This window comes from Rana temporaria, chromosome 11 (assembly GCF_905171775.1).
Source record: "Rana temporaria chromosome 11, aRanTem1.1, whole genome shotgun sequence".
Lineage (NCBI taxonomy): Eukaryota > Metazoa > Chordata > Amphibia > Anura > Ranidae > Rana > Rana temporaria.
The window spans coordinates 118,316,049-118,343,814 of NC_053499.1; the positions used below are offsets into that span (position 1 = coordinate 118,316,049).

Sequence of the window (27,766 nt, forward strand, 5' to 3'; positions counted from 1 at the left end):
TGATCTTTGCATGATGACACCACACGTCAGTAGCTGAGTGAACATCAAACCCTAGATATTTCAGGTATAATAAGTCGGGTTTCTTCTGCATGCTCTATAAGTAGGCTCTAATTTGGAACATTGGATTTTAATTTCTTGGATTTAAAGTATTGTAGGGATGTACTTTTTTGATGTGACTGATTTGCATTTTCGTTAATTTAGATCATTAAAAAGAATACACCATGTACATTTTATTTGGCATTTGCTCAAGTATATCATTTTTATCTGTAATAATTATTCAAACATAATATTTTCCTGTTCAAACGTGTTGAAAAACATTCCCAAGGGGTGTACTCACTTTTTTTGCATATGTACAGTATATGTATGTGTGCAAGTATTAGAGCTGCATGATTCTGAAAAAAATGAGAATCACTATTTTTTTCCTTAGAATAAAGATCACGATTCTTAGCGTAACTTCTTCGCATTATACAAAAAATTGGGCTAACTTTTACTGTTTAGTTTTTTTTTTATTCATTGAAGTGTAATTTTACTTAAAAAAAATATTGTGTTTGAAAGACCGCTTCGCAAATACAGTGTGACATAAAATATTGCAATGACCGCCATTTACAGACCGAAGTTCATACTTTTGATCTAACAGAACTAAATGATGCAATGTTTCCTTTTATCTCCCAGTGCTGAGGAATGTTGATAAACATTTGCTGGTGTTCTATGGAGAAATGCCTCCTGTATAAAAAATGCCCCCGATGGGTCTGCACAGTAACAAACGTCACTCCAGCTGATATGTTGATCAGCTGGCGCAATGTAAACACGGCGCATGCACAGCTCGTCTGAGGCATTTTCAGATGGGAGATGGTATTTGGGCATTATTCAAAGCTATACAAACAGTGGAGGGAGACCGTACTTGTCAGATTGTGCCTCGCTGTTGCAGGAGGCTTTTCCATGTCTTGAAGAGCGCCTTTTGTCTGTGTTGCAGGATGGGTTTGGTGTGTTGAACAGCGGGTTTTGCCTGTGTGTAAGGGCGGGATTCAACACACTCACAACCCGCCTTGCAACAACAAGGCAGAATCTGACAATAAATGAGGTGCAACCCGTCAACAGCCATGCACAGGTCTGCACCAGGGAACACAAGCCGGCATATTGTGCGTTGGATGTGTGTTTGGCTGGGCGTACGTTATGTGCACGGCGTACGCGGTGATCCGACATGGCTTAGGCAGTTGTGCCAGGGTGGTTGTGAGCAGGCGCAGGGGGGTGCTGTGTATGCGTCCACGTCACGGCGCATGCGCAGTTCGTGATACGTACCTGTCTGTCGCTCGGCCCATCATTTGCATGGGGTCACGCCCACTTCCACCTACGTCAGCGTGCACCTTCGAAACCTACGTCACTCTGGCGCAGCGTTGGGAGCACTGGCTGGCTGAATGCAATGCTTGCCTCTCCACGCTACGTTGGCGTGGCGTACGATGTGTGCTCTTCGGCGGCGTAATGTGCGCCTTGCTCTCTGTGAATCTGGGTCATAGTGTGTATGGGGCTTTTAGAATCAAGCAATGCACTCGATTGCAATATATTTTGGGGAAAAAAACAAACAAAAAAAAACGTACCTGGGCAGCCAACTTCTCTTTTGTGTGCATCCCCCTATCATATTTATTTTGTGTGCACGACTTCCCCCCCCCCCCCCCTTATATTTTGTTGCCATGTCTCCCTGGTGCTTAACATGCAATGCTCTGTCAGCACCCAATGCAAAGTATGTTAGTACTAAACCGAGATAAGTTGTCTTAGTGATGTATTACATATGTTCATGTCATTCCACTACCCCCTAAATGACACAACTTCTTAGAAAGCTGTATACCTTTCATGCCGTAATGTGCACAGACAAATATGCCTTTCTAGTCTGGATATTATTATCCCCTTACTTAACTGCACAGACATGGGTCAACATGCCCATTAATGCTGTAATCTACTTGCAGAGGAGTTGAAAACATTGAGGAATATTTGTGCAAGTGAAAAGACTGAGAAAATCCTCTTGTAAAGAGTTTAGTCACCATGCTGTCTTAATCCTTAGCTCTGTAAATGAGCCAGTTGAACACACCTAGGTAGTCACCTTTCTACACTGATAATTTATTGTACAAAGCCCTGGTTCCAAGCGTGCGGCTTGCGAGCCACATGCAGATCGGCGGCACTCTCTGTACGGCCCATGGCCTCTTCAGCTGTGTTGGCAGCATTGGGTGCTGACAGAGCATTGCATGTTGAGCACCAGGGAGACAAGGCAAAACAAACAGCTGTCACAATTTTTTGTAATGTTGCCTTCAGGAGGGTCGGCAAAGTGTATTTTTCTGCACAGCCCATGTGACAAGGTCATGTGACTGGGGCTAAGACTGACTAAGAGGCCGCCAGCAACTCCCTACTAATAGGGAGGGAATGCTACAGATCAACCAAAGAATGAAAATAAAGTGTGTTGCCCATTACTCCAAATAAATGGGAGGCACAAAGTACAGTGACATTGCGGTAACACATAGGGGTTCATTTACTAAAGGAAAATTCACTTTGCACTACAAGTGCATTGTAAATGCAATTGGAGATGCAGTCGCTGTAGATCTGAGGGGGACATGCAAGGAAAATAAACAGCATTTTTGCTTCTACATGATTAGATGATAACATCAGCAGAGCCTCCCCTCAATTCAGATCTTACCCTCAGATTTACAGGGACTGCACTACCAAGTACAGTGGAACCTCGGTTTAAGAGTAACTTGGTTTGAGAGCGTTTTGATTTGCGAGCAACCTTTTTTTTTAAATTCTGACTCGGTTTGCGAGTGTTGACTCGCAAGACAAGCAGAATTCAAGCTAAATAGGCATGCAGTACCTCATTTGGCCTGAGGTACGGGGGCGCAGGCGCCGAGAAAAGCCGAACATTGGACTGCAGTACCTCATTTGGCCTGAGGTACGGGGATGCAGGAAACGAGCCGAAGTGTTCTCGGGCCTTTTTGGCGCTCCGTGCCCCCCCCCCACCCCTGGCCGCATTCGGTATTGCATCCCATTGAAGTCAATGCGGAACAAATTATTTTTGTTTCCATTGACTTCAATGGGAAAACTCGCTTTGATATGCAAGTACTTTGGATTACGAGCATACTCCTGGAACGGATTATGCTCGTAATCCGAGGTTCAAGTGTACTTGTAGTGCAGAGTGGATTTGCCTTCAGTAAATCAATCCCATAGTGGGCCCTATAAAAAAAAAAAGTAAATACACATGGGGGGTTATTTCCGAAAGGCAAATCCACTTTGCACTGCAAGTGTACTCGGGTACACTGCGCTGCACATACTGTGCAGAAAAACCGCGCTACATTAGTGTGAAAGCCTTCTTGGGAACTTAGGATTAGATGCTACTATTTGGCCCTCTAGACCAGGGTTCAACAAATCCCGGGCGCCATTGCGACTAGAATTAGCGACCTGGCGCCTGGGGCGGCATAGCTGGGGTATCCTGTGTCTCCTTGTGCCACACGATCGTGTCAGGCTGCACCGGCCGGTAATTGAGGCCACGGCTTTGCGGCCTTCTGCAGGCCTATGCTTCCGTCTATGATCTGGCGCCATCTTGTGGTGACCGTTGATATGACAAGACAACCAGCAATGCTAATGGAGTTTCCCCTGTCTGTTTTCACTGCCATCTCCTTCCCTCTAATTAGAACCCCCAAACATTATATATATTTTTAATTCTAACACCCTAGAGAATAAAATGGCGGTGGTTGCAATACTTTCTGTCACACCGTATTTGCGCAGCGGTCTTACAAGCACACATTTTTGAGGAAAATTACACTTTTTTTTAATTAAAAAAATAAGACTCGATGACGTCACCGCGTTCGTGCCAAGAACGGCGGTTCTTTTGAATGGAGTGTGTGTACACTCGGCCGGCAAGAGAATCTTGCCAAGAATCTCTTTAGGAAAAACAACGTTTTTTCCTGACGAGACTCTGGGCCGTGTGTACAGGGCTTTACTGTGAAGAAACCTTTCCGTATTTTTAGATGAAATCTCTTTTCCTCTAGACATAAAGAGTGCCCCCTTGTCCATTGTGTTGACCGTAAAGTGAATAACTCAACCCCAACTTCACTATATAGACCCCTTATATACAGGTATTTGTACATGTTGATCATATCCCCCCTTAATCTCCTCTTCTCCAGAGTGAATAAATTCAGTTCCTCTAATCTTTCCTCATAGCTGAGCTCCTCCATGCCTCTTATCAGTTTGGCTTACTCTGTCCTCACCAAGTGCAGTGCAGAGTAAATAGCCCTGCATTGTGTGTGATGATGCCAGTGTGGCAGATTTCAGCAGGCCATAGATGATTAAAAAAAAATCTGAAAATTAAGGTAGCTAAACCGATTTTAATTTTCACGTAATCAGTGTGCCCATTGTGACAGACGATGTTGTTGAAAATGAGTAAACAAACATGTTAGTAATTTTCAGAACAAACAATTTTCTAATCGGCAATAGGGGACTTGTTCAAAGGGAAAAAATTTAAATAAAATGTGGATGAGCTGAAGAAATCAAAAAAATGTTTTTATTTATGTTGAAAATGATCGGAAAAATGTTGTCATTTTGCTGCACAAATTCCCGAAACAATGATGTGGGTATCACATGTTAAATGCTCAAGCAATCATTTATTTTTAAACCCAATCTGATTTAAGAAAAGTTGAGGTCGTGAGCAGACTGTCATTCACCGACTCTCTGCCCCCCCCCCACGCCCCCACATCAGCACTGTCCAGACAGAGGGTCAGGGGTACTGCAGCCTCATAGAATAGAATTTAAAAAATAACTCCTCCAAGCTTTACCAGTGACCGGCTGGACTCTGATAGAAGTTATAAAACGGCTATATACTGCTGATGAGAAAAGGAATTTAGCAGTTTATATTTACTAAAATAATTGCATTTCCATGTTCTGTGTACTGTGGGAGACCAGATATAGTGAATGCAGGGTCCTGGGTTTAGTAACATTTTAATTTAACAAGATGACGTTAAGCCTCATACACACGATCAGATTTTCTGCAGACAAAGCCTCTGACTTTTGTCCGAAGGGCGTTGGCCGTGAACTTGTATTTCATACAAATGGCAAAGAATTGTCAGCCAGCAAACACGAAAGTACGTGATTTTTCAGCTCTTTAGCGCCACCCTTTGGACAACTTCTGCTAATGTTGTGTTATGGTGAGCATTGCTTCTGAGCATGCGTGTTTGTACTTTGGACTTTTGTGTGACGGCCTTGTGTTGCATGAATTTTTGGATGTTATACAGCTTTGGATTTTATCCTTTGTTAATTTTGTTTCAATAAATCGCCTATTGGAGTGCGGCAGTCCAGGAACATTTCTTTTTTCCACGGATCAGCGCAGAGTCTGCATCTGTCAGTACTACAGGGCGGGAGCACAGCCTAGGTCGCAGGGCTTGGATCGGTACTCTTTTCCATCCTACATTTGTTGATGGAAAATCCGACAACAATTGTCCGATGGACTGTACAAACGGTCGGATTATCCGACAACATTCTGTCATCGCACAATTCCCGTCGGATTATCCGATCGTGTGTACGGGCCTTTAGAAGCTAACAGGCTACCATGCACAGCTGCGCCAGATTTCACACTCTCCCGTTTTAGTAAATCAACCCCATAGGTTTGAAAGCAAATCTCCCTAATGGGTACACTGATTTAATTCTGGACTCTATTGATGGGTAACATACAATCTGCTCTCTAGTGTGGCACGATCATAAACTGGGTCCACGGAGAGCATGAAGAGTGCTAATACGTTCTATCCTTTCCCCAATCTAAGACAAACTGAAAAGTTTCAGCTACGGTTGGATTTCATGAGGGGAAAAACATATTCCCTACCCTTCTTTACCTCAGTATTGTAGAACATGCCTCCCCTTCTTTACCTCAGTATTGTAGCACATGCCTGCCCTTCTTTATCTCAGTATTGTAGAACATGCCTGCCCTTCTTTACCTCAGTATTGTAGAACACGCCTCCCCTTCTTTACCTCAGTATTGTAGAACATGCCTCCCCTTCTTTACCTCAGTATTGTAGAACACCCCTCCCCTTCTTTACCTCAGTATTGTAGAACACGCCTCCCCTTCTTTACCTCAGTATTGTAGCACATGCCTCCCCTTCTTTACCTCAGTATTGTAGAACATGCCTGCCCTTCTTTACCTCAGTATGGTAGAACATGCCTCCCCTTCTTTACCTCAGTATTGTAGAACATGCCTCCCCTTCTTTACCTCAGTATTGTAGAACATGCCTCCCCTTCTTTACCTCAGTATTGTAGAACATGCCTCCCCTTCTTTACCTCAGTATTGTAGAACATGCCTCCCCTTCTTTACCTCAGTATTGTAGAACATGCCTCCCCTTCTTTACCTCAGTATTGTAGAACATGCCTCCCCTTCTTTACCTCAGTATTGTAGAACATGCCTCCCCTTCTTTACCTCAGTATTGTAAAACATGCCTCCCCTTCTTTACCTCAGTATTGTAGAAAATGCCTCCCTGTTTCTATGCCTTGTGTGCCAGTGGAGCGGCCTACTTGTGTTTTGTTTTTGTGGTTAGAACAAAATGTATTTTCGATGTCCCTAGCCTGTTGTCTTTAAAACTTGTCTGACAAGGACATGCTTGTTTAAGTTTTAATGCTAACTTTGCTTAAATTTAGTTTCACTAAGAGAAATATGTTTTTTTTTTTTGTTTTTTTTTTGTAATTGGCCCAAATATTTGCGTTTGCCTGATACTAATATCACCAGCTGTACAAATCTCATGCGAAACCCATTGTTGTTGTTGATATCTCCTTGCTCTCAACTTTGACTTGGCTTCACCTAATCAAATGGACTCTCAAGTCTACTTCTTCTGCAGCCTTCGAAGACTCATACAGGCGCAGAGGGCTGTAAAAACAAATGTTCATCTGTCGCTGTAGGCATGTAAACGCTCGGATGTTCGATTACCAGCCTACAGACTTAGCCTGTCATTCATTTGTATAAGCTTTTACCATAAATTTCCAGAATTTTTGCCTTCAGGGAATAATGTTGTATGTACATTCAGGTGTGTTTGTATGGATGCACCATCACATTGGTGTATAGTACGGCCGTGTACCGCCATTCACTATTGCCGGCTGTATGCAGCACTTGCAGCTCCCATGGTGGAGGAAGAATACCTGGATTTTACACTGGAGCATTTTTAAGCATTAACCTCCCTGGCGGTATGATTATTTCAGATTTTAGGTGCTGAAAGCGGTACCATTATTTTGCAAGGAAATTTGGCATTTTATATTGTAGGCCTGTAATTCTTAGGAATAACTCACTTAAATCTGTGCAAACAAGAGTCTAGTAGACATCCCAGGTATAATAAAATTTGAAAAACAAAATCATAAATTATAATATAATAAATAACTATAAATAATTATTACAAATAATTATAATAAAAAATATTCAATAATGTAATCAAATCAAAAACACTGAAATTTGCTCAGTTGCAGAATTGTCGCTGTCATTACTTTTATTTTTTGATGACGAATTTCCCCACAAATCACTATCGCTCAATTCTGCAAGTGATTATAATTTATTATCGCTGTTTTATAGCTGGTCTAAAACCACTTTTGACAAAAGGGACACTTTTTGGTTGCTATGGACAATCTACAGTTTCCAGGCAGAAAGAACAGTTTTTATTATATAAAAGTACATGTAGGAAACTGGGCAGACCACTAGGGACAAAGGGGGTGTGTATTTTTTACATACAGTACTGTAATCTATAAGATTACAGTATACTGTGTGTAATGTGTTTTATTTACTTTTTTGAATTTGGCGCCGATCTCCGCCCCCGTGCGTCGTAACCTCGCAGGAAACGGAGCTCGGCAGCACACAGGCACTGTGTGAATCGAGCGAGGATACCGCTCGATCACACAGCGGATTAAGTGGCGTGTCCAGCCACGTAACGTGAAAGGGAGGGAGGAGAGTCGTTGGTGACGTCATCCCCGCTCGCGGCCGAGATACTTTGTTTTATGCTGTTCGTTTTGTCATACGACATGTGAGTGCTTTCAGTGTTAAATAATTTACTTTGTTTTTACGTTATTACACTATGGAGCCTATTTTTTTCTTTGTTTTCACCGCTGGGGGTCCTCTATCCATGCTGAGAGCTACCTAGACACTGCCAGCTTGGTGTTTGTAGTGATCGATCCGTGACATATCTGGTGTACTGAAATTGGCAGCTGCTGCCTGTGTTGATATATTGGGAGGCTTTAATACAAGCCAGCTGAGGTGAGAGGCTGGGGGAAACCGGGGCACTTAGGAGTGGAGCACCTGTCAGTTTGCGGTGGATTTTTGATCACTTTACACTTCAGGAATTGCTATGGACATTTTTGCATGCGATTGGACTTATTATATTTTATAATTTTTGAGGAGCACATATAAAGACTCACTTGTTTGCACATTATTGCATGAAGAATTTTATGCATCTCGTGGAAATTATTTTAGTTCATTCATTTATTTTATTTTGATGTTCTATTTTTATTTTGGGATCATCCTTGCATTATCATTGCACTGCATTGTGTTATTAGATGCACTATTATTTTGTGTTGTGCACTTTTATGAACCCTTTTTTTAATGCACGTATTATAATTAATTGTTTTTTAGCAAGCGCCATTACACCCACTGTATAGGTATAGAGGCTTATCTGGTCAAAACCAAACAATACAAACTAGTTCTATGTATTCTTCTAAAAGCTGTATGTCTTTTCTTGCTGTTACAGGATAGGCTGAGCATGACTGACACATTGTATAAAGTAACAGCTGTAACAGGCTGATCTCAGGAAAATCTAGTTTGGTTACACTGAAATAGTTTTGTTGTAGCTTAGAAGTGCTGTGTTGCTTCCGTCTTTATCCTCCTTGTCTGGGCTGAACATGTTCCCTTTTTCATGTCTATTGTTGGTTGTTTTTGGAATCTTCTCCATGCGTCAGGATTGCAATGTTCTATCCTGCGTTTATACTCTGGCTTCCATATGATGGTTGAAAACCTTTCTTTCCTACAGATGTCTCAGTCCTTTACACATGCTTGTTTGGGAAAACAGCCAAGGCCTTGCTTCTTTTACATTTTCATTTGCCTGACACTTGTTTGGGAATTTTTGTTTTGTGCCTGGCTATTTCATGTAAAAATGTTTGAATCCCGAGGTGAACCCTCCGTGGTTATATATTGATGCAGCCTGACACGTACCAGATTATGTAAACAATACCGATCATCGAGAAGTCATGTGCTTAATTTGCTGTTTGACTTGGCATGCTTTGAAGTGGTGCTGTGGCATCCTTGTTTGGATATCTCTAATTAGATTAAATCGTTCAAAATCCTATACCTTGAGATTATTTATGTATGTTTTGGTGTGCCCCAATGATCTTGTAAGGTATCGGAGAGGAGAATTCAATCTAATATTCTCTAAGAATACAATAATGACACCATTGTCTTTGTCTCCTAGAATAAAAGTTCTAAAGCGCTTACTATAAAAAAAAAAAATTATCCACCTTAATTTTCACCTGTCCACTTGCTTCTTTGTTTAGTTTCACACACCATGTGTACTATATAGTTTAGTGTGGCTAAAGGGTTTATGACTGAATTGTAAGGGTGTTAATTGGTTAGCTGGCTCGCAGAGCCCTCTGATGTGGCCCTCGACCTCCGGCTCTGGGATGGAATAAAATAGAATAGACTACGGTTATTAAAGGTAAGTTTATTACTAGGGATGCACCGATATATCGGTGCCGATACATATCAGGTGCCCGTAAAAAAAAAATGGTCGCTGGGCTGTCACGGCTCCGTCCTCTGCACGAGCCAACGAGTGTCACTGCCTCTTGAGTCCTCCTGACTCGATCGGCTATTCAAAAATGGCGCCGGGTGGCGCCATTACGTATCTGCTTATGCGCCGCCTGGCCGAGCGGATACGAGCTTTCCCGAGCCCATCCGGCGCCATTTTTGAATAGCCGATCGAGTCACGAGGACTCAGGAGGGACACTTTGGCAGTGACACTCGTTGGCTCGTGCAGTGCACTCGCCATAGGCAGAGGATAGAGCAGTGACAGTCCAGTCTAGCAGAGCCCAGCACAGCACAGGGGCCAGCCCAGCCATGTCCAGCACAGCCCAGCCATGTTCAGCACAGCCCAGCAGGGGCAGGAGGTGGGGGTGGTGTTTTACCATACAATTATTAAAAAAGAAAAAAAAAATGTCATTTTCGGTTTCGGCTTGACATTTTTTTTTATTTCGGTTTCGTTTCGGTTCTGAAATTTCCATTTCGGTGCACCTCTATTTATTACTAAAATCACAGTGTATATATGGGCATATCTGCTCTGCCGTGGTTACTGGGCTGCTTTCAAACTGATCCACAGGTGCAGAGAAGTGCACCTGTGGGTTACCTGCACTGAGCCATAGACTATTATTACCTGCAAGTTTGGTGTGCTGAGAGTAGAGTGGGCTCTATAGAGCCGAGTGGGCTGCCATCCACCCTCTCCACTCATTGTGGCCCGCGACCGGTTACCAAGTCGATTAAGTGGCCCTTGCTCTTCAAAAGGTTGGGCACCCCTGCTATAGAGGGTGGTAGATCAGGGCTTGACAAATTTGCTTTGAATTTAGGAGCTAGCTAAAAAAAGGTAGGTGCCAGTTTTTGTTTAACCAATAAAGCATAATTTTCAATGAAAATCCCTTCTCTCATGTTGACTGACAAAAGCCCAGGTGCCAGGATGCAATTTCTAGTCGCCATGGTGACCTGCCTGGGATTTTATTGAGTCCTGCTCTACAGAGTAAAATAGTGGTAGTATTTTTTGGTAAAAATATAAAATCAGAGGTTGCACCGAGTAAATAGATAAAACCTAAAATTTGTGTGCGCCTGTGAAATGGTGACAAACTTCAGTACACTATATTTTCCATAGGCGACACTTTGAAAGACCCCTTTACGTCATCAGTTTAGCGGTCTAAAGGAGATCTGGTGCTAGAATTATTGCACTCATTCCGGCTTACGTGGTGATATGTAACGTGTATCACAATCAACATTTTCAGGCGTAGGCAGCCCGACATGTGCGTTTACGTTTGTACATGTGTATATGTGGGGGCTCCAATTTTGTGGTGGGGATTTTATGTGCCTGGGTGTAACTTTATTTTATTTATTTTTTACTTTTTTTTCCATCACATATTGGACAAAAAAAATATTTAATGCGAAATCCGGGGTCTAAAAGACCCTGTGCGTCTCCTCTGTGCTCCACTGAATGTAATGCAATGCACATCCCACTATCAAAGAGGACCTGGATTTTCTCCTTCCTCTGGATCAACTGTGGGCGAAGGGATGTATATATGGGATTGTATGATTTATCTGTTTTGTGGTTGAACTAGATGGACTTGTCTTTTTTCAACCTGGCTAACTATGAAACTGACGTCATACAAGTCAGCGGCACCCGCTATGCCGGTCCCTAGCCAGCAGATGGGCAAGCGGAGCCTAGGATACACAGTTGGGGCTCATGTGGGGGCACAACCGCCCGAATGCTTCGATCTGACACGTAAACCTGGCTGACAAATGCCCAGGCACCACAAAGCCATTTCTAGTCACCATGGCGACTTGACGCCTGAGATTTGTCGATCCCTGTGGTAGATTATACAGGCCCAGTCTGACCACCTGGAGGTTTGTCTATCTGCTTGTCATGCTATAAAAACATATCTTGGGACAGGGGGTAGGAGTAATGATCAGAAAAGGCTTTCGAAGGTGTAAAGATCTTATTTCCCAAAACTTGGTGGCATATTGGTGCTTTGGGTGATCACCATGTCATGTTTATATAAAGCCTAATATGCAGTTGGGAATTTATCAAATAACCTGTTCCTCAGGTGCTTAGAAATGCTTTATACAATGTCTACAGACGAAGTGAGGCTTTTAAATTTGCCCCCACTGAAAATAGAAAAGCTTAGAAAAAAGAAAAGTGGGGAACTACATTGCATCTGAACAGCACACGCCAACATTTTTTTAAAACTTTTTTTGTTTTTGATATTTAAAGCAAACTGAGAAATCACTTTGAGAAGCACCCCCTAGCATTTCTGGCCGTGGCCATCTTGAGTAGGGGAGTGAGTGAGTGAGTGACTTATTAAGCGCTAACAAATGGGAACTGAATCGCCTCAAGGCAGATGGGTAGCATGTCAGGCCAGGTTTGATTTATTGAAGAATAACAGGCTGAGATCCCAGCACAGCTAGAGAACTCATCACGGTGTGTTCTGCTTAGTACGGTCAGTTTTTAATAGGAAAGCAGAGGAACTGGCAGGAACACCAAGGATTTTACACAAAGGAAGCAAAACAAAGAGAACAGGATACTTTTTCATACAAATACATGGTACAGCAGGCACATATCAAGAATATGAAATGTTGGGGTAACAAACACTTTACCTTTCTTTGATTTAGCATGATCCCATGGCATTATTATTATTATTATTATTATTCAGGATTTATATAGCGCCAACAGTTTACGCAGCACTTTATCCATGATACAATCGCAGACAATAAAATGAACTTTGTTTATGAAATTTGGTTTGCTTGAGGATTGGCCACCAAGGTTAGCTGCTGGACTTTAACCACTTTTATACCGGACCAATTCTGAAATTCCTCTCCTACGTGTAAACATTTTCTTTCATCTCTCTTTAGTGGGGGTGCACTAGAGTGATCGGAAAGGTTTGTTGACGTACACGATATTGCTTCACTCTGAACAAACTTTTGATAATACTGTGTCTAGGCCAAGTGCAACTTCCATAATTGTTGAAGTTTACAACAAATTGTTAGTGGAATTAAAGGGGTTGTAAAGGTACAATTTTTTTCCCCTAAATAGCTTCCTTTACCCTAATGCAGTCCTCCTTCACTTACCTCATTCTTCCATTTCTTCTGAGAAATCCTCACTTCCTGTTCTTCTGTCTGTAACTCTACGCAGTAATGCAAGGCTTTCTCCCTGGTGTGGAGTGTCGTACTCGCCCCCTCTCTTGGGCTACAGGAGACTCAGGACGCCCACTAACACACAGAGAGCGTCCTGACTCTCCTGTAGTCCAAAGGAGGGGGCGAGCACGACACTCCACACCAGGGAGAAAGCCTTGCATTACTGCGTAGAGTTACAGACAGAAGAACAGGAAGTGAGGATTTCTCAGAAGAAATAAGGACATTTAAAAGCAAAGTCGAAAGATGAGGTAAGTGAAGGAGGACTGCACTAAGGTAAAGGAAGCTATTTAGGGAAAAAAATTGTACCTTTCCAACCCCTTTAAGAAAGCATTCATACATGCTGTGATTTGGTATGTCCCTCAGGAAGGAAGTTGTTCATCTAGGTGTCCCCACTCAATCAGAATGCAAAAAAACCTCCGTCTCAAAGGCTCTGGTAAAAAAAAAATTTGTTTTGTTTTCAAAAAAGGTTTTATTTGGAAGACAAGTAAAATGGTACAAAACAATGCATTGGGAAAGAAATGATACAGGAAATGCAATACAATGAGATGAGGGTAGGAGCGGAAGAGGTATGCCAAGGGGGGGGGGGGGGGAATAATTTGTGTACATAATCAAGACGAGAATAATACATTAGAGGCAAGGCATGTATACGAAATTAGCAAAGAGTCAGCCAGACCAGTGGAAAAGCGGATAGTGCACATATCAAATATTTTGAGATGGTGGGGATATTTTTCAGGGGGGCATGGACCAATATAGCCATTTGTTGGAGAAAATATGCATGCTATCGTATAAGGTGTGGTGGATTCGTTCTGAGAGTCTGATAGATTCCATTCTAGATAACACTTGGGGCCATGGGAGGATTTGAGATTTCCAGTTACAGGCGATCATCCACTGTATAGCACTGATGAATGAATGAATCAATCTGTTACATGGAGGGGGAACATCTGGGACCGTGGAATAGAGTAGACATATTTGTGGGGTAAGAGAGATTTTTTTCTTGAGGATACTTTCAAATCTATTTACCAGTTCTTGCCATATGGGTTTCAATAAATTACATTCCCAAAAGATGTGGAAGTAGTTGCCAACCTCGGGGCAACCTCTGAAGCAGTTTGGGGAGGTATTAGGGTAGAAGGAGTGAATTTTAGCCGGGGTCATGTACCATCTGGTGAAAATCTTTAAAGGGGTTTCTCTAAAGGCGGCCGCACGATTACTTTTTCTAAGGTTTTCTATCATAACGGACCACTGGTCAACTGGGAAGGAGCAATTAAGTTCTAGTTCCCAGCGTAGCATTGGGCCTGATTTATCTGGTTGAAATAAGGAGTTTAGGAAGTTGTAGAAGGAAGATATTAAGCCTTTGTCCCTAGGGTGGGAGGAGCAAACATGTTCAAATAGGGTGCTGGGGGGGGAGATATGAGTGGAGATATATTTTTCAAAAAACTCTTTGATTTGGGAGTATTGAGTGAGGTGAGAAGGGGAGAGCTTGTATTTATCTTGTAAGAAGGAGAAAGAAAGGAATGACGAGTTGAAGGTGAGTGATTTTAATGTGGTAAGGTTATTAGCAATCCAGTCGTTGAATGGGGACTTGTCTGGGAAGGCGGGAGGGAATCTGGGGTCACCTAGGTAAGTCGAAAGGGGGGGAGTTGGAGGGCTCTGGTAAAAATTTTATACCTTGCAAATTCTCCGGGTACTGTTGGCACAAGAAACACATCTTTTTATAATTATAAACTACTTTTTATGAAATGGCGCTGCTGTAATGTAATCTATTTCTAAAAAAACAAAAAAAACTTGGTTTATAGAAAATGTACTGTTTGTGTCATGTATCTGTTTTAGTGCATAGAAATGCAAAGCTTTTTTTTTGGGGGGTCAAGTGATAAAAAAATATATACCGTATTTGTCGGCGTATAAGGCGACTGGGCGTATAAGACGACCCCCTAATTTTCGTATAAGACGACCCCTCACTGTGCCATTGCCTCACCTCACTGTGCCATTGCCTCACCTCACTGTGCCATTGCTTCATCTCACTGTGCCATTGCTTCATCTCACTGTGCCATTGCCTCATCTCACTGTGCCATTGCCTCATCTCACCGTGCCATTGCCTCACCTCACTGTGCCATTGCCTCACCTCACTGTGCCATTTCCTCACTGTGCCATTTCCTCACCGTGCCATTGCTTCACTGTGCCATTGCCTCACCGTGCCATTGCCTCACCTCACATCGCCGATATTCATTACTTAATGCCTGGCAGAGTCAGTCAGACTGCGGGCGTCCATTTTTTGAAAAGCCGCGCCTCTTCCTCGTGCTGTTCCATGATAGGCGGAACACTCAGTTTCCCAGCAGAGCCTGTTCAGTGTTCCGCCTATCACGGACGTCCTCTCGTCCGAAGCTGAGGACGAGACAACGTCTGTGATAGGCAGATCACTGAGCCTATCACGGAAAAACAACACGAGGAGGAGGCACGGCTTTTAAAAAATGCATCAGGCGTATAAGGTGACCCCCGATTTTTGAGCCAAATTTCTAAGTATAAAAGGTCGTCTTATACGCCAGCAAGTACGGTATTTTATTTTACTAGTGCTGCCTGTGTCCTTGTCAGGGAGATTCACATCCTGTCCTGGTTACCATTGTCAGAGGGAATGAAAATGAGGGAAAATACATTTTTAGACTAGTACAGGAACAGAGGGGGGATTTTCTAGTGGGAAAACTCCTCCGGTGACAATTATCTAAGGGGATTTGCTTAATTTTTAGAGGTTTCCTCTCATATAAATGTCTACAGGACAGGAAGTGAAGGGATATATCTTGGCAAAAAATATTCTGACCGATTTTAAACAAATCTGATATGTTCTTTTTTTTTTTTATCTTTTCAGCGTCTCCGTTATTGTTGTTTGCTAACCGTCGTGATGTCAGATTAGTGGATGCTGGGGGCACAAAATTGGATTCCACAGTAGTGGTAAGTGGCTTGGAAGACGCAGCTGCCGTGGACTTTTTTTACTCTCAAGGCCTCGTTTATTGGACAGATGTCAGCGAAGAGTCGATAAAGGGAATCTTATATAATCAGAGCAAGAGCTTGCAACATGTTATCATCTCTGGCTTGGTGTCCCCAGATGGTCTGGCTTGCGACTGGATTGGCAAGAAACTTTATTGGACGGACTCTGAAACCAACCGGATAGAGGTTGCTAACCTCAATGGCACATATAGAAAAGTCCTCTTTTGGCAAGATCTGGATCAGCCGAGAGCCATAGCCTTGGATCCTGCTCATGGGTAACTTTTTTTTCTTTCTTTTTTTTTTTCTGCATACGTTTTCTGTAAAGTGTGTTCAGCTTTACCTAGCGCACACTTGCATGTTAAAAAGGAAATTTAGGAGTCAAGCCAGTGAGTGAACTACTTAAAAGTTGTAAATATTGCAGATATTCTACAGCCAGTATATTGAGACATTAATCACAAACAGTAATATTAAACACTCCAAGTAAACTAGAGTCCATAATAGTACTCTAGCAGCGCTACAATCAAACCACTGTTTGATAGACTTCTATATGATATACATATAGGAAGCAACAGTGATGCAGAGGAAGATAAATGTGATTGGCTGTAAAACTTTAGTCAGTGCTCCTTTCACCAAGAGATCTTCACCATGTGGGGGGATATTCCCCTTTTGGGGATGCACTCACCAAAATTAAGAACCAAATGTGCATTGAATCACCATAATTATCCACCTTTTTACACTGCACTCTCCACCAGTATCATTTGCTTGATATAGGGGTCCATAATAACGAAATTAAGCCGTCTGTGTTACCCGTCGTTCAGGGACTTCCTGGTTCGTCACTGGCTCGTGGAACGCACACGTCACTTCCGGTTAGTCGACTCCGGTTAGTCGTCAGGGCGTAACTCCTGTCGACTAACCGGAAGTGACTGTATCCCCAAAAGGGGAATATCCCCCACGTGGTGAAGATCTCTTGGTGAAAGGAGCACTGACTAAAGTTTTACAGCCGATCACATTTATCTTCCTCTGCATCACTTATGTATATCATATAGAAGTCTATCAAACGGTGGTTTGATTGTAGCGCTGCTACAGTACTTTTGTGGACTCTAGTTTTCTTGGAGTGTTTTAATATTACTGTTTTTGATTCATGTTTTGTTTTTTAAGCAGCTGCTCTTTATTTAGAAGTCATACTATTTCAGCTCATAGACCTTAATCGCTATTTCCTGAGCGGTGCTCTTTTAGGTAGGGCGTTTGAAGCACCTTGGTTTACATATTTAGTATATTATGACAGTTCATCTAATATTTTTGTAATATCACAGCCAGATTCCAGAGACTTCCCCTCATTTGTGGTGTTTGGATCTGCTTTTTGAATCTGTACTGTGTAGCCCCACCTCTCTCTCTCTCTCTCTCTCTCTCTCTCTCTCTCTATCTCTCTCTCTATCTCTCTCTCTATCTCTCTCTATCTCTATCTCTATCTCTATCTCTATCTCTATCTCTATCTCTATCTCTATCTCTATCTCTATCTCTATCTCTATCTCTATCTCTATCTCTATCTCTATCTCTATCTCTATCTCTATCTCTATCTCTCTCTCTCTCTCTCTCTCTCTCTCTCTCTCTCTCTCTCTCTCTCTCTCTCTCTCTCTCTCTCTCTCTCTCTCTCTCTTCTCTGTCTGTGTGTCTCTCTCTCTCTCTCTCTCTCTCTCTCTCTCTCTCCCGTTTCTCTCTCTCGTTTCTGTGTGTGTGTGTGTGTGTGTGTGTGTGTGTGTCTCGCTCTCGCTCTCTCTCATATTTTAAGCTGGCATTGAATCTGACTGGTTGCTGTGAGAAACATCTTCGTAATGCCTTGGATACGTGAAAAACCTACAGTTTTTATGTTTCGTAATATCTCTCTGAACAAGTAAACTAAGGAGATGACTGGGTTTAAATCTGAAGCCCTGGGCAGATAAACTGACCTTGCGCTGTGTATTGCAAGGCTTCCTTTTTAGTGAGTATTGTAGTACTTTAAAGAAATAGTCAAACTTTTGCAAAATAAAATGCGCCCGTCTTGATTTAAAAAACAACAAAAATGGTAACTTTTTATTTATTAAATTGGAGCCTGCAAAGCATTGCAACTGCAATCAGTGAATCGCACATGCACAGCTTTGGCTCCTGCAGGGTATTCCTCAAGCTATAGGGCCGTACCGAGGTATGAACTTTCAGTTTATGGAGCTGGAGGAGGAACTATCAATGGACTACAAGTGAGGTGATGTTACCGTACTTGTGCTCCATTTGAGAATTGCGAGTCAGAGGTTTAATTGTAGATTTTTCATTCTCTGATTCCTGTAAATGAATGACACATCTGCATGGGCGGAGCTTACGCACAACTGCGCCAAATTCCAGTAATGACAGGAGCTGGTGGGGTGAAGAATCCCTGAATTTTTTAATGATTGGACCTCAATGTCTTCATCACCAGGAGGAGCTGTGAGTGATTATTTCCATGTTGCATGCATGTAATCCCTGTAAAACAGACCACAAAATGCTTAAAACAAGCTGCAGCTGCATACGTTTAGCTAATTCTTTTCCATTCCTCCAGTCCTTGTCATTCCAGACTGCCAGTTATGGACATTAGAATGCACATACTGTACAAAGAAAACTCTGCCTTCCTAATCTGGAACTGTGCAATCTGCACCGTAGCTAAACATGTGCAGAGGCTGCCTGCTTTTTAGGGGTCTGTTGTGCTTCAGTTAGTGATCAGGTTTTGACTAAGCAGTGAAGAAATCTGTATGAAATAGATTGCGGGTCGGCAACCCATTGATTATGAGCCACCAGTCGATCGCGGGCAGGCAACTTGTTGATCGCACCTATGGCTTGTCGACACTCTGTCCCCATGGCATCAAGAGCACTGCAGCCCGATATGACTAGTGGGACTACTTTATTTTTTTTGTGAAAGCTGAGCCGGCGCCAGCATCAAAGAGTGCCGGTGGCCCCAGTAGGAGCAAGTGCCCACATATACCTCCTCTGTAGTTCTATCTGCGGGATGAGGCAGAGTGATATCAACTGCACTCTGCGTCATCCCTGCTAGTATTATGCAAAGCGGTGCCTGCAGCGGCTGCAAGAAAGGGGGAGGGGGGTGCAGATACCTGTCTAAAGGTATTTGCACCCACTTCCGGCCACACAGTCTGCGGGTAGACTGCGGTCAGAACGTCAGTCCCCCCCCCGTTGTGTTCTGGGAACACTCGGCTCCCAGAACACAGCGGGAGCCAGTCAGACGGCGCAGCACGACTTGCGCATGCGCCACAGGGAACCGGGCAGTGAAGCTGGAGCGCTTCACTTCCTGGTTCCCTCACCGAGGATGGCGGGGGGGGGGGGGCAGCAGAGTGACGAGCGATTGCTCGTCCTCTGCTGCGGACGGCGCTGATATTAAAAGTGTGCCGATATTAAAAGTCAGCAGCTGCAGTATTTGTAGCTGCTGGCTTTTAATATTTTTTTTTTTTCCGCGGACATCCACTTTAATAATAACTAAATAAATAAATAACTTCTATTGCTTTTGGAGTGTGGGAGGAAACCGGAGTACCACACAAGCACAGGGAAAACATGCAAACCCCATGCAGAGAGCACCCTGGTTTAGGTTGGAGCTGAGGACCCAAGTGTATATTTGTGGAGTCGCCGAGTATCTCTGGATATAATAGCAAATATAGGGTGTTTTTAAAGTACAGTTACCCTTTGTGAGAGAAACACCAGGACGCATATTTCACACTTCTATGTGGTAAAACTCCAGGAAAAGTCAGTTTAGTCTTGGAAGGGTGTAAAGGAGAGAGCAAGATTCAGCTTTTCCCATGGCCGGTCTAGTCCAGGCTTTGGATTTTGTGGGCCTGATTAAGCTACTGGTGGTATTATCCTGTTCAGAGAACTGTTTGTACTGTTTAGAGCAGTGGTTCTCAACCTTAGTCCTCAAATACCCTCAGTGGGCCATGTTTTGGGAGCTTCTCTTAGATAAAATAGCTCTTATCAGTACATGTCATTGATATTGATTTAACCACTTCAATACTGGGCACTTTCGCCCTCTTCCTTCCCAAAAAAAAAAAAAATGACCCGTTGGGGGTACTTGAGGACTGAGGTTGAAAACCACTGGTTTAGAGAACGGTCTTCATGGTGTCTTCACTGCATTTCTTAATTCTTGGGAAGCACCAAACCGTGCTGGGCTGCAGAGGGGATATGATGGTAGCTCTTGAGTATAAAGCTTTTGTTTTGTGCAGCTGGATACAAGGGGGAGAATTTACCAAACCAGGAGCAGACAGAATCTGAAGCAACTGTGCATGGCAACCAATCGCCGCCTTTAATTTTCAAAGCCTAAGAGCCCTTTCACACTGACAGCATGGGGGCGTCAGCGGTAAAGCGCCGCTAGTTTTAGCAACGCTTTACTGTAATTTTAGAGGCACTTTTTGGCCAGCTAGCGGGGCACTTTTAACCCCCCTCCCCGCTAGTGGCAGAATAAAGGGTTAAAAGCTTCCGCAAAGTGCCGCTGCCGAACCGATTCGGCGGTGCTGCCCATTGATTTCAATTGGCTGGGGCACGTTAGGAGTGATGTATACACCGCTCCTAAAGCGCCTCACAGAAGCTGCTTGCAGGAATTTTTTTGATGTCCTGCTGTATAAGTACCTGAAATTAAAGGGGTTGTAAAGGTACAATTTTTTTCCCTAAATAGCTTCCTTTACCTTAGTGCAGTCCTCCTTCACTTACCTCATTCTTCGATTTTGCTTTTAAATGTCCTTATTTCTTCTGAGAAATCCTCACTTCCTGTTCTTCTGTCTAACTACACACAGTAATGCAAGGCTTTCTCCCTGGTGTGGAGTGTCGTGCTCACCCCCTCCCTTAGACTACAGGAGAGTCAGGACGCTCTCTACGTTGCAGATAAAGGAGCTGTGTGTTAGTGGGTGTCCTGACTCTCCAGTAGTCCAAGGGAGGGGGCGAGCACGACACTCCACACCAGGGAGAAAGCCTTGCATTACTGTGTGGAGTTACAGACAGAAGAACAGGAAGTGAGGATTTCTCAGAAGAAATAAGGACATTTAAAAGCAAAATGGAAGGATGAGGTAAGTGAAGGAGGACTGCACTAAGGTAAAGGAAGCTAGTTGGGGAAAAAAATTGTACTTTTACAACCCCTTTATTAAAAACAAGTTTTGTACATTTGCACAGTAAGGGCATTTGCACACGGCCCTACATTAGGGCATGCGTCTGTACAGAGTAAAATTCACCTGTTGTGGTACCAGGGAGCCACAGCTGCCCAGTGACATGCATGATGAAAAATAAAAAAGCTGTGTAATCTTGTGTATTTTTATATATGTAAAACGTTGTTTAGAAAAATACACCCTTGCACATGATACATGTGCATGTAAATGCCAGCTTCTGGGCACCTCAACAACAGATGTACCTTCCTCTGTACGGCAGTATGTCCTCATGTATGGCAATGTACAACAGCCCTTGTGTAAAATAGTTTTTTGCCATGCTTCATCTTTAAAATCAGAACTTTTTTGTGGACTTTGCCTGTTGAACTTGGCGTTGGTACTGTCCACCCCAGACACTGCAAAAGTCTTTATCTTGAGATTAACAAGAGCTATTCTAGTGGACCTGCCATTTACATAAAGACCTGAATACTTTTTTCTAATAGAAGTTATATAACATGAAATTTCTCATTTAGGAAGATTTAAATGCATATTTATGACGGTGTGAACAGGCCATCTAATAGGACTTTTTGTATGCTGTAAAACTGAGAAACGAATGTGTCCCTACAGAAAGCTCACAGCTTGGACTCCTGAATGCTCTGAGTGATTGCATGCCATTTAGTGTAATAGCTGTTGCCACAGACAGTGAAGGTTAGGATATTTATAGCTGACATTTCTAATGAACTGGATGTATAGAAATTCCTGTACTCTGAAAGTCCGCTCCAGTTTACATTTCTTTACAGAATTCAGATTGGTTTGGCTGTCATGTTTTGAACAATAGGATCTGTTTCTGCAGCTCAAAATTGAATGGAAAGTCATCTCTGCAACATCAGCCGAGATCTTCCCATCCAGGACTTCCTATTTTCAACGCAATCGGTTGATTTAGTAACACTAAAGAGTGCAAAATCTGGTACAGCTCTGCATGGTAGCCAATCTGCTTTTTTTTCAGCTTATTCAATTAAAGTACCGTATATACTTGAGTATAACCTGACCCGAATATAAGCAAAGGCACCTAATTTTACCACAAAAAAAAATGGGAAAATTCATTGACTCGAGCATAAGCCTAGGGTGTCCATCTGGGTGTCTCACTGTGCCCATGCGCATGCCTCACTGTGTCCATGCCTCATTGTCAGTGTCCATATGAGTGTAGCCTATCAGTGCAGCTCATCAGTGCCCGTATCAGTGCAGCTCATCAGTGCCCGTATCAGTGCAGCTCATCAGTGCCCGTATCAGTGCAGCTCATCAGTGCCCGTATCAGTGCAGCTCATCAGTGCCCGTATCAGTGCAGCTCATCAGTGCCCGTATCAGTGCAGCTCATCAGTGCCCGTATCAGTGCAGCTCATCAGTGCCCGTATCAGTGCAGCTCATCAGTGCCCATATCAGTGCAGCTCATCAGTGCCCATATCAGTGCAGCTCATTAGTGCCCATATCAGTGCAGCCTATCAGTGACCATCCCAGTGCAGCTCATTAGTGTCCATATCAGTGCAGCTCATTAGTGTCCATATCAGTGCAGCTCATCAGTGTCCATATTAGTGCCCATATCAGTGACCATGAGTATATTCATTTACAAATTGAGCACTTGGCACACGCACATTAGTAATAGTAACATAACCTGTCCTGCTGTTAGGCCGCTGGCTGGGGTTCCCCTCATGCTCCTCTCTCTCTCTCTCCTCCTCCTCCTATAGCCCCGGGCTGGGGCGAAGATTCAGTGACGGAGAAAGCCGTACGGAGGATGGTGGGTGGAGCATTCAGCTCTGCCTCCGCCAGTCATATTATGCGCAGCTAGCCTGGCCAATCACCGGCTGCTTATAGGGGTGCCAGTCGTCGTCGCCGCCATCCCCCCTCCCTGCCCGCCAATCACGCTCCATATACAGCCGCGATACAGGAAGCCGACTCGACTAGACTGACATCACAGAGATCAGACGCATGAAGAAGATTCGACACACAGAACACAGACTCGAGTATAAGCCGAGGGGGGCATTTTCAGCACAAAAAAATGTGCTGGAAAACTCGGCTTATACTCGAGTATATACGGTATAACTAAGGCCCCTTTCACACTGCCGTGACTTGAAAGTCGTGTGATTTTGCCACAATTTTGATGCGATTTTTGCCCTGATTTCAGGAAATGCCAGTGTCTATGGACCTCAACTCGCATCAAAGTCACACCAAAGTAGTACAAGGACTACTTTGAAGTCGCACAGATATGAATGGTTATCATTGGGAATCATGGGGTATAACTTGTGATGTCCAAAGTCACACAAAAGGGGTCTTAAGGCAAAAAAAATGTTTAGTTTTGGATAGAGGGGAGAGGGATTAGAAGTCCTGTGAGTTTTTATTGCTGTCTGTGTCCTTTTAACAGAGATTGTGTCCTGGGTACCATTATCATTGAAAGTGAAAGTAAAAGAAAATCCTAAATTTTGAGTTGTCCCCAGAAAAGTAATAGAGGGGAATCTTTCTATGGGGACACTAGTTCTGGTGACTTGGGAGTCCCCAAGAGATTCTCTTATTTTGCAGGGATTTTCTGTCCCTTTCTCTTTTGCCTATGGGACAGAAAGTGAAAGGAAATCTCCCCAATGGGACAAAGATGGCAAACATTAGCCATACAAGCGTTATAATCCTCCCTTATTCTATTAAAAAAAAAAGTATAGTTCTACTTTAGGCTGCATTCACACCTCGGCGTACTAAATCGCTGCGTTTTGTCCCGCGAATTGCGACGTTTTGTACCGTGATTCGCGGCGACAAAACGCCGTGATTTAATGCAGCCTTCACCCCCTCTATGGAGATGGTTCACATCTCCTATGCCGAACGCCGCCTGAAAAAAAGGTCCGGGACTTTTTTTCAGGCGACAGGCGGCAGGCGTTCGGCGTGGAGATGTGAACCATCTCCATAGAGGGCAATGTTACATCATCCCTCTGGCATGTCGGGGCGGCAGCGGGCGTCACACTACAGGCGACAAAACGCCTAGGTGTGAATGGGCTCTTAGGCTTTGACAAAAAAAAAAAAAATGAAGCTGGTTTCTTGCCAATGTGGGGGTCATGTATAGGCATGTAAACAAAGACCCAGCCGGTATATTAGCTGGGAGCTTGTTTACATTTTTACTTCCGGCTGCTGATTTTTACATAGAAGTAATTTGTAGGGCAGTGATTTTGCCTTATCAATTCTGTACACTTGCAAGTGAGCTTAACGGCCCCATTGGGGTAGAAATATAGTTGTGTGTTTTTTTGTTTTTTAAGAAAAAATGTTTTAGGAATACAAAAAAAAACACAAACATTTTTAAAAGCTTGTTGTCCACATGTACAGTACATGCACATATGAATCCAAGTGCATGTGTTGGGTGTACAAGCATATGTGCAGTGCACACACTTTATGTATCACTGCGCAAGCCATGGTAAGAGCAGTCATTTCGGAGCCATCATTTACAGTTAACTCTAAACTAGTGAACTTTAAGGGTTTTTAAAGTGTTGCCTATAGTTAGTTTGGCTACTGTAGTTTTCCCGCTGTTTGGTATCTATTTACCCACGCTCATCCTTTCTAAACGACTGCCATAGTGCTGATCTATAAGGATATACATGCCTCATGCATGTATCCTTACCTGTCAAATGTTTCCTCCTCTGTCTGGTATAAGAACTTGAAAAACTGCAGATTCTGTGGGTGGATCTGTTGTCTGGAGCTCTGTGGGTTGAGTCGTTATGTCGGTAGACTCCCCTCCCACCTTTACACTCCCCTTGTCAACATGCTTTTTTTCCTGTTTATTCCTTACACTAAATTCTGCTATGATCACTAAAATGATCCAGAAAAGTAACCACATGACTTCAGAAAAGGAGTGGGGGTGGGAATTAAAAAATAATGACTGTCTCAGGCTAGTGCATAAGATATATAAATAACCTGTCACTCACAGCAAGGGGGCGGAACAGACTAAGGTTTTTCTCTGTAAGTTTGTTTTATTTCACTGAACAATAAAAGAGGATTGCTCAGAGCTGGATTAACTCTTTGTGGCAAGACTGGGCACAGATGATAGGAAATCTTATAATCTTAAGCCACGTACACACGATCAGTCCATCCGATGAGAACGGTCAAATGGACCGTTTTCATCGGTTAACCGATGAAGCTGACTGATGGTCCCTCGCACCCACACACCATAGGTTAAATAACCGATTGTGTCAGAACGCGGTGACGTAAAACACAACGACGTGCTGAAAAAACAAAGTTCAATGCTTCCAAGCATGCGTCGACTTGATTCTGAGCATGCCTGGATTTTTAACCGATGGTTGTGCCTACTAACGATTGGTTTTGACCTATCGGTTAGCAATCCATCGGTTAAATTTAAAGCAAGTTGGCTTTTTTTTAACCAATGGTTAAATAACCTATGGGGCCTACACACGATCGGTTTTGACCAATGAAAACGGTCCATCAGACCGTTGTCCTCTGTTTAACCTATCGTGTGTACGAGGCCTTACACTGTACATTGTGACATAAAAAAAAAAATGCAACACATTCTATTGTGTGTGTGTGTGTGTGTGTGTGTATATGTGAAATCATTTTCAGTTTATTTCATACGGAAAACATGGCTTTGAAAAACAGTAGCAGAAATATCACGGGGCATAAAAATTTGCAACTACCACCATTTTATTCTACAAGGTCTCTGCTTTCAGAAAAATGTATGTTTGTAAGTAATCTTCAGGCCTAAAATGTGCATTTTAATATGTGCAAGAAGAGTTGAAAACAACCCACTGGCAGTGAAAGGGCTTAGCAAAGACTGGACATAGGAAGGTCCTTTATTTAGTGTTTATTGAGTGATAGCCAACACAACATTTTCACATTTTTGTATTGTCAATTTTTTGTATTGTATTGTCAGAATTTCTATATTTTTTTTTTTTAAGGAACAGTTCAAATACAGCCAAATAAAATCAAATTCCAATTTTGTTAAGTAATTTCACTGCTCAAAGTGGAATTCCTGTAAGGGGAATGGTTAAATTGCTCAGTCCTATAAACCCTTCGGATAGTTGCTTGAAAGATCATCATCTTGCTGAGATTGTTGACATTGCATTTTGGCTCCGAGGGATGAACATATGCCAGTGAGTAGCTGCCTCCTATTTTAAGCTCAACCGCTGTTAGTGAGGTTTTCAAACTACCAGGTCCTTTATCCTGGGCTCTAAAATGATTACATGAAGAATATGCCTCTTGTAAGGTTAGGACCCGTGCCAGTAGCTTCAAAATACACGATCTGACACGGATTTTCACATTTAAAGGGACTCTGAACTTTGTCTGCTATATATTGATCACCTCCCTATTGCCATATTGTGAAAAAATACCCTCTAAGTAGCCGTCCCGCCCGTTGATGGCAATAAACAAACATAGACTTGTGTTTACATTTGAGAACCCTCCCCTTCCCTTCCCTTTACATCAGAGAAAAGGAAATAGGAACTCATGAATGGATGAGTCTTTCATTAGTTCTGCAAATGCAGCACAGATTTGTCTTTTAACCCTTTCAACTACTCATTCTCTCCTACACATCTAAACTCTAGCTTGACTCTATATGTAACCTGAATATCACTTGACCTCCCTTAGCCTGCACATTCACTTCTTTATCTCGTCCTGCTGTATGTGACCAACACATTTACCCTTTCACTACCTCCCTACCTCTGTATCTTTTAGGCCTCATTCACACGGACGGACCGTTCAGGTCCGCCTGTCAGTTTTGACAGCGGACCTGAACGGCCGCTCCATGCAGTCCTATGTAGCGTCGGATGTCAGCGGAGACTTGTCCGCTGACATTCGACCCGATCCGCCAAAATTGGACGTATGGCGATACTTCCATATCCATCCATATCCATCCTTGGCGGATCGGATCGGGTGAGATCTGATGAAAACGGACATGCTGTCCGTTTTCATCAGATCGCTCCATAGGAATCAGTGAGCAGAGAAGAGCTTGTCATCTGCCAGCTCAGCGGAGATCTGCGGACTGATCTCCCGCTGAGCTGGCGGGAGCAGGCGGACTCTGTTGCAACGGAGTCCGCCACGTGTGTAACTGGCTTTACACCAGTGATCATCAACCCTGTCCTCAGGGCCCACTAACAGGCCAGGTTTGCAAGACAACTGAAATACTGTATAAACTCGAGTATAAGTGAATATAAGCCGAGGCACCTAATTTTACCACAAAAAAATGGGAAAACTTATTGACTCGAGTATAAGCCTAGGGTATCCATCTGCATGCCTCACTGTGCCCATGCCTCACTGTGCCCATGCCACACGGAGTCTTTGGAAGAGGTGCCCAGCTTTGAAAAATGTATGCTCCCCAGCCGTAGGTCCCCCAGACAACAAACTTTGCACACTTCTAGAGGAGAAATGGGGCTACATGTGTACCGGGTCCCCAAAGTCCGGGAGATCAGGCGCAAAAAGGTGACTTGAGTATTAGCCAAGGGGGGCATTTTCAGCACAAAAAATGTGCTGAAAAACTCGGCTTATACTCGAGTATATACGGTACATCACAGGTGATAAAATTTGCTGCTCAGTGATTGCAGTATTTAAGTCTGCATCTCCTCAAGGTAATACATAAAAACCTGGCCTGTTAGTGGGCCCTGAGGACAAGGTTGATGACCACTGTTTTACACCATTACCAACTTCTATATCTTAACCTCTTACCAGCACATTTCATCATTTGCAAAAA

At 43.2% G+C, this 27,766-nt stretch overlaps 1 protein-coding gene across 1 annotated transcript in view; it reads left to right on the plus strand.

Annotated features, from left to right (window-relative positions):
* The window catches only part of LRP5 (LDL receptor related protein 5), a 212,101-nt gene that overhangs the window by 48,598 nt on the left and 135,737 nt on the right, over window positions 1-27,766 (plus strand). Inside the window, exon 2 of the mRNA XM_040328926.1 lies at window positions 15,786-16,179. Within this exon, the coding sequence (XP_040184860.1) occupies window positions 15,786-16,179 (394 nt within the window). The remainder of the gene's footprint in view (window positions 1-15,785; window positions 16,180-27,766) is intronic.